This window comes from Rhinopithecus bieti, unplaced genomic scaffold (genome assembly GCF_001698545.2).
Source record: "Rhinopithecus bieti isolate Rb0 unplaced genomic scaffold, ASM169854v2 scaffold_947, whole genome shotgun sequence".
NCBI lineage: Eukaryota > Metazoa > Chordata > Mammalia > Primates > Cercopithecidae > Rhinopithecus > Rhinopithecus bieti.
Window position 1 is genome coordinate 6,257,226 of NW_016803664.1, and position 7,932 is coordinate 6,265,157.

The 7,932-nt window shown below is 44.2% G+C and overlaps 1 protein-coding gene across 1 annotated transcript; it reads left to right on the forward strand.

Moving 5' to 3' along the window:
* Positions 1–549: 549 nt before the first annotated feature.
* On the forward strand, positions 550–5,965 carry ARPC3 (actin related protein 2/3 complex subunit 3; the record flags this gene model as incomplete). The annotated part of the gene is made up of 4 exons (XM_017895907.1): positions 550–720; positions 4,891–4,959; positions 5,348–5,474; positions 5,823–5,965. Coding segments are annotated over 4 exons (495 nt in total), but the record flags the coding sequence as incomplete, so codon positions are not given.
* Between the last annotated feature and the right edge of the window lie 1,967 nt (positions 5,966–7,932).

Genomic DNA, 7,932 nt, shown 5'->3' on the forward strand with positions numbered 1-7,932 from the left:
GGCCGGGCGCGGTGGCTCAAGCCTGTAATCCCAGCACTTTGGGAGGCCGAGACGGGCGGATCATGAGGTCAGGAGATCGAGACCATCCTGGCTAATACGGTGAAACCCCGTCTCTACTAAAAAATACAAAAAACTAGCCGGGCGACGAGGCGGGCGCCTGTAGTCCCAGCTACTCGGGAGGCTGAGACAGGAGAATGGCGTGAACCCGGGAGGCGGAGCTTGCAGTGAGCTGAGATCCGGCCACTGCACTCCAGCCTGGGCGGCAGAGCAAGACTCCGTCTCAAAAAAAACAAAAAACAAAAACAAAAAATTAGCCAGGCGTGGTGGCAGACGCCTGTAGTCCCAGCTACTCGGGAGACTGAGGCAGGAGAATGGTGTGAACCTGGGAGGCAGAGCTTGCAGTGAGGCGAGATTGCGCCACTGCACTCCAGCCTGGGTGACAGAGCAAGACTCTGTATCAAAAAATAAATAAATAAGAAAATAAATATTTTCTAAAAACTTTATATTCCAATAGGATCATTTTATTTTATTCAACTCCGCAACTGTTGACAGTTGTATGTGTTTTCCCTTTATGGCTTTGATAGGTGTTATGTTTTGTATTTGGCTAATGTTCTCTGTGCTCCTTCCCTTGTGTCCTGCTTAGCAAAAGATACAGATATTGTGGATGAAGCCATCTATTACTTCAAGGCCAATGTCTTCTTCAAAAACTATGAAATTAAGGTAAATTACAGAGCTTTTAATATTTAACTTAGTTTTCTCATAGGGATAATACCAATCTTGCTATCCAAGGTTGCTATCCAAGTATCTCATAGGGATAATACCAACCTTGCTGTGAGGAGAAAATAAAATGAAATCAGCATGTAATTTTTGAAATTGAGAATAGTGCTTAATGTTAGCTTTTGTATAAATATTAGTTTCTTTTTTTTCCTTCAAATTCTATATTGGGGTTGGCAAACTCTAACCTGAGGGCCACATTTGGCCCACTGCCCCTTTTTGTAAATAAATCTTTATTGGTACACAGCCACAACCATTTGTTTCTATATTATCTGTAGTTACTTTCACACCAAAACAGCAGAATTGAGTAGTTGTGACAAAGACTGTATGGCCCACAAAGCCTAAAAATACTGCCTGCCTTTTACAGAGAAAGTTTGCCAACCCTTTGCTAGAAATACCTTTATTTATTCAACATTAGTTAAGCAGCACCTACTATGTGCCAGCCCTGTGTTTTGTTTTGTTTTGAGACAGGGTCTTGCTCTTGTCGCCCAGGCTAGAGTGCAGTGGCACAATCACAGTTCACTATACCCTCAACCTCCTGGGCTCAGGCAGTCCTTCTGCCTCAGTCTCCCAGGTAGCTGGAACTACAGGCACGTGCCACCATGCCTGGCTAATTTTTTGTAGAGACACGGTTTCACCATGTTGCCCAGGCTTACCTTGAACTCCTCAGCTCAAGCAGTCTGCCCATCTCGCCCTCCCAAATTGCTGGGATTACAGGCATGGGCCACCACAACTAGCTAAACCCTGTGTTTTTGTTTAGGAATAAATCCACAACCAAGAAGTCCTATGTGCTGTGTTATTTTTTATGTACTTCTGTGTCCTGGACCTGAGATAGAGAAATGAAGACACTTGAATGACCTTAAATCTTCCTTGAACCACTCTCTCCCCTTCTGTTCTTAGTTCCTGTGAGGAGGATGGTCAGGGGAAGGTAGAAGCAGGAGACCAAAAAGGAGATGGGAAAATGAAAACCAGAAATGTTCTCTGCAAACCTGCTGTGAGAAAGTGACAAGGAATATCAGCAAATTTCCTTGATGGTATTCTAAAATATGGAATTTCTTTTTTTTTTTGAGACTGAGTCTTGCTGTCGCCCAGGCTAGAGTGCAGTGCCATGATCTCGGCTCACTGAAACCTCCGCCTCCCAGGTTCAAGCGATTCTCCTGCCTCAACCTCCCAGAGTAGCTGGAACTACAGGCACGTGGCACCACACCCGGCTAATTTTTTGTATTTTTAGTAGAGATGGGGTTTCACCGTGTTAGGCAGAATGGTCTCGATATCCTGACCTCATGATCCGCCCACCTCAGCCTCCCAGCGTGCTGGGATTACAGGCATTGAGCCACCACTACCGGCCCTAAAATACGGAATTTCAACCCCTCCTTGCCAAACTCTGAACTTCTGGAATCAAATAGGGTGTGAATTATTTAATTGTAGACTCTTGGTGTACAAATTGTAGTCTAAACATTCTGTGATGGTAACAGAATGTTTTCTATATCTAATGTGTGGGTTGTTTGTAATAGTTATGAATGTTATAATTCTCTGGGCATATCACTTGAGTCCAGGAGTTCGAGACCGGCCTGGGCAACATGGCAAACTCCCATCTCTACAAAAAATACAAAAATTAGTGCATGGTGGCTCACGCCTGTAATCCCAACACTTGGGAGGCTGAGGCGGGTGGATCACATGATGCCAGGAGTTTGAGACCAGCCCAGCAAACAAGGTGAAACCCCATCTCTACCAAAAATACAAAAATTAGCCAGGTGTAGTAGTGCATGCCTGTAATCCCAGCTACTCAGGAGGCTGAAGCACAAGAATTGCTTGAACCCAGGAGGTGATGGTTGCAGTGAGCCGAGATCACACTGCACTCAGCCTGGGCGACAGAGCAAGACTGTCTCAAAACAATAATAATAATAATAATTCAGCTACATTTCATTCATTCCCAGATACTATATTGTTTTAAAAATAGGAAAATGTGGCTGGGCACAGTGCCTCTGCCTGTAATTTGGGAGGCAGAGGCGGGTGGATCACCTGAGGTCGGGAGCTGAAGACCAGCCGGACCAACATGGAGAAACCCCGTCTCTACTGAAAATACAAAATTAGCCGGCCATGGTGGCACGTGCCTGTAATCCCAGCTACTCGGGAGGCTGAGGTAGGAGAAGCGTTTGAACCCAGGAGGCAGAGGTTGTGATGAGCCGATATCGCGCCATTGCACTCCAGACTGGGCAGTAAGAGCAAAACTCTGTCTCAAAAAAAAAAATAGGGAAATGATGTGGTTTGGGGGTAATTTTTTTGTTTGTTTTTTTTTTTGTTTTGAGACAGAGTCTCACTCTGTCACCAGGCTGGAGTGCAATGGCCCGATCTTGGCTCACTGCAACCCTCGACTCCCGGGTTCAAGTGATTCTCGTGCCTCAGCCTCCCGAGTAGCTGGGATTACAGGCACACACCACCACGCCAAATACAAAATTTTTGTATTTTTTTAGTAGAGATAGCGTCTCACCATGTTGGTCAGGATGGTCTCGATCTCCTGAGCTCATGATCCACCCGCCTTGGCCTTACAAAGTGCTAGGATTACAGGCGTGGGCCACCACACCCAGCCTTTTTTTTTTTTAATTTGAGACAGAGTCTTGCTCTGTTGCCCAGGCTAGAGTGCAGTGGTACAGTCTTGACTCATTGCAACCTCTGCCTCCTGGGTTCAAGCGATTCTCTGGCCTCAGCCTCCCTAGCAGCTGGAATTACAGGCGCATGCCACCATGCCTGGCTAATTTTTGTAGTTTTAGTAGAGACGGGGTTTCACCATGTTGGCCAGGCTGGTATCGAACTCCTGACCTCAAGTGACCTGCCCGCCTTGGCCTCCCAAAGTGCTGGGATTACAGGTGTGAGCCACTGCCCTTGGACTGGGGCCAGTTTTTTGACTATAAATCGTTTTTTTTTTTTTTTTTTTTTTTTTTTTTTTTTTTTTTTTTGATTGTTTTTGAGACAGGTTCTCACTCTGTCACCCAGGCTGGAGTGCAGTGGCACCATCACAGCTCACTGCAACTTTGACCTCTCGGGTTTAGGTGATCCCCTCACCTCAGCCTCTGAGTAGCTGAGACCACAGGTGTGTGCCATCATGCCCAGCTACTTTTTGTATTTTTTGTAGAGATGGTGTTTGCCCAGGCTGGTCTCAAATTCCTGGGCTCAAGCAATCCACCCACCTCAGCCTCCCAAAGTGCTGGGATTACAGGTGTAAGCCACTGCACTTGGCCTAAATTTGTGTAAAATTTGACCCAAAGTCCATGCCACATTTGATCAACTTTCATTTGTCTTCTCCACATTTTCTTTTTGGTTAAGTCAAGACATTGACATTATGGAGTTCTTTGGGAGCAAGTCAAATGTGAAATAGTTGCTTCCTCTTTTAGAGTAATAAATATTTCTGTTCTCAGCAGAGACCCTGAAGTGAAAGGGTTTTTAAAAATTAGCCAACCATATGGAGCAGCTCAGGCTTTCCAGGCAGCCTTGTTACTTCTCCTTCCTACACAGTGAAGGGCTGTTGACACAGATCCTTGGGAACCCTGGGGCAAGGGGAGCCAAGAAAAACGAGAGAGCAGCCACTCAGCCAAGCGTAGTGGCTCATGCCTGTAATCCCAGCACTTTGGGAGGCTGAGGTGGGCAGATCACTTGAGGTCAGGAGTTTGAGACCAACCTGGCCAACATGATGAAACCCCGTCTCTCCTAAAACTAGAAAAATTAGCCAGGCATGGTGGCGGGCACCTGTAATCCCAGCTGCTTAGGAGGCTGAGGCAGGAAAATTGCTTGAACCTGGGAGGTGGAGGTTGCAGTGAGCCGAGATTGTGCCACTGCACTCCAGCCTAGGCAATAGAGCAAGACTCCGTCTCAAAAAAAAAAAACAAAAAAACAAAAAAGAGCAGCCGCACAGCTCAGAGTGGGGCTTGTGCCTTCCTCCCAGGGACAAATGGAAAAGGAGACTGAGGAGACTGCATTTGGAGAATGGGAGTTTTGATGTGATAGTGGCTGTCCTACCACTGCATCCAGTAGATAATCAGAAGACAAAGATGGAATTCATTCATTGCATATCATTGTTATGTTTTGATAACTGTTTTAAGTCTTCTTTTCTCCCTGTAGAATGAAGCTGATAGGACCTTAATATATATTACTCTCTACATTTCTGAATGTCTGAAGAAACTCCAAAAGGTAATTAAACTTGGATGATTTTATATCAGGAAAACAAATTGCTGAGAGGCATTTACCCTCCCCGTCATCTGGGATTTGTTGAGACTTTAAAGACAAGTAGAAAATATTTCCTCTGACTTACAGCATGGACTTAAGAGAAAAATTTGAATTTAGTTCTCTGAACTTGTATAATTGACTGACACAAAGATAAAAGTAGTGGTGTTTTAAGCCTTTACATATATTTTCTCAAGACAGAAATCTTGACAGAGAAATTCCTTTTAATCCCTTGGCTCAAGGGTTCTTAACCTGGGGTCCAAGGATGGAATTCTTTTCCCTGTAAAATATATGTGTGTGTGTGTGTGTGTGTGTGTGTGTATATATATATATATATATATTTTTTTTTTTTCAGTGCAATTCCAAAAGCCAAGGTGAGAAAGAAATGTATACATTGGGAATCACTAATTTTCCCATTCCTGGAGAGCCTGGTTTTCCACTTAATGCAATTTATGCCAAACCTGCGAACAAACAGGAAGATGGTAAGAACAGGTCTCTATCCTCTCTCTATGGCACAAGATTTTCTCCATTTGACTTCCTACCACCCCTCCTTTTCTTGCCTTGATTCATATACAGATTGAGAGTGAAATCATAGGAAGTACATTATCTTATTAGTCACTCTCACAAACAATTCTTGGCAACAAGGATGACATGCAGAAAATCTTTTGAACAAAAACAAATGTAGTTATAAAACTATTTGGACTGTCATTTCTATTTCATATCCTGTTTGAATGTATAAAAATGTATTACCACAGTGAGCATCCAAACCTGCAACCAGTACATTTGGGATGTATTTGCAAATACAGTTTTTTAAAATTGTTCTGTTTTAGAAGTGATGAGAGCCTATTTACAACAGCTAAGGCAAGAGACTGGACTGAGACTTTGTGAGAAAGTTTTCGACCCTCAGAATGATAAACCTAGCAAGGTAAGACCCTCTTCTTGCCTGCTTAATTGGTAAATCACCTTTTATCCAATAGCCACCATTGAACACACTAAGGTCTTCCATTGCAAGAATATTTTTAATTTCTGCATTGCAGTGTTGCTTAACTTCCGGTATGTGTCTAGTATGTAATATGAGTTCACTGAATCACACTAAATAATGAATTGCAGGCCAGGCGCAGTGGCTCACGCCTGTAATCCCAACACTTTGGGAGGACGAGGCAGTGGATCACTTGAGGTCAGGAGTTCGAGACTAACCTGGCGAACATGGTGAAACCCCATCTCTACTAAAAATACAAAAAATTAGCCAGGCATGATGGTGCATGCCTGTCATCCCAGCTACTCAGGAGGCTGAGACAAGAGAGTCGCTTGAACCCAGGAAGTGGAGGTTGCAGTGAGCCAAGATCATGCCATTGCACTCCAGCCTGAATGACAGAGTGAGACTTTGTCTAAAAAGAGTTTATGGCCAGGCGCGGTGGCTCACGCCTATAATCCCAGCACTTTGGAAGGCCGAGGCAGGCGGATCACGAGGTCAGGAGATCAAGACCATCCTGGCTAACACAGTGAAACCCCGTCTCTACTAAAAAATACAAAAAATTAGCCAGGCATGGTGGCGGGCACCTGTAGTCCCAGCTACTGGGGAGGCAGAGGCAGGATAATGACATGAACCCAGGAGACAGAGCTTGCAGTGAGCCAAGATCGCACCACTGCCCTCCAGCCTGGGCAACAGAGCGAGACTCCATCTCAAAAAAAAAAAAGTTTATAAGAGATTTCAGACTGATGTGAAATTTTATTATTAAATAAATGTGAATTCTATTGTAATTTGACCCCCACTATTCACTCTGTGTTGTCCCCTCTTGTTAGTGGTGGACCTTGGCTTTGTGAGAGACAGTTCATGAACAAGAGTCTTTCAGGCCTGGACAGTAAGGGAACCCGGGCCAGCCACCGTCTCCAGAGCCCTGGGCAGCATTTTCCAGCGAGATGTACACCAATCTTTTGCCTTTACTTCTGTAATAGTTTTATACAAGAGAGAAGAGCATGTCTTTACTGAAAAATCTTGATCAGTAATCTTGGGTGGGATACAACGACAAGTGGGTTATCAAGGGTGATTGAAGTTTTTCATGCAGCATTAAGCTGGCGCTTAATAATCATAATAAATAAATTTCTAACATTCCATGTAAGAAAACTTTATTGCCTGTCTTTGACATTCACTTACAGTTTGTTTTAAGATAAAATTCACATTCCATAGTAGCCTTTTAAAGTGTACAATTCACTTTTTTTAGTATACACATGAAGTTTTGCAGCCATCACCACTAAATCCAGAGCATTTTCATCACCCCAGTGTAATGAACCTGCACACTTTAGCAGCCACCCCACCCCACATTCCTCCCCAAGCCCCTGTCCTTCCCACTCTCCTCCCAGTATTAATCTACTTTCTGTCTCTATGAATTTGCTTATTCTGGATAATTCATGTAAATTGAATTTTTAATACAACATGTGACCTTTTATGTCCAGCTTCTTTGACTTAATGTTTTCAAATTCACCCATGTTAGAGCATATACATCAGTGCTTTCTTTTTTCTTTTTCTTTTTTTTTCTTTCTGTGTATGTGTACGCAATAAAATATACTAATATGGCTGGGCGCAGTGGATCACGCCTGTAATCCCAGCACTTTGGGAGGCCCAGGTGGGCAAATCACCTGAGGTCAGGAGTTCAAGACTAGCCTGACCAACACGGAGAAACGCGGTCTCAACTAAAAACACAAAAATCAGCCGGGCCGGGCGCTGTGGCTCACGCCAGTAATCCCAGCACTTTGCAAGGCTCAGGTGGGCGGCTTACCCGAGGTCAGGAGTTCAAGACCAGCCTAACCAATATGATGAGACCCCGTCTGTACTAAAACTACAAAAATTAGCCGGGCATGGTGGCATGCGCCTGTAATCTCAGCTACTCAGGAGGCTGATACAGGAGAATCGCTTGAACCCAGGAGGCAGAGGTTGCAGTG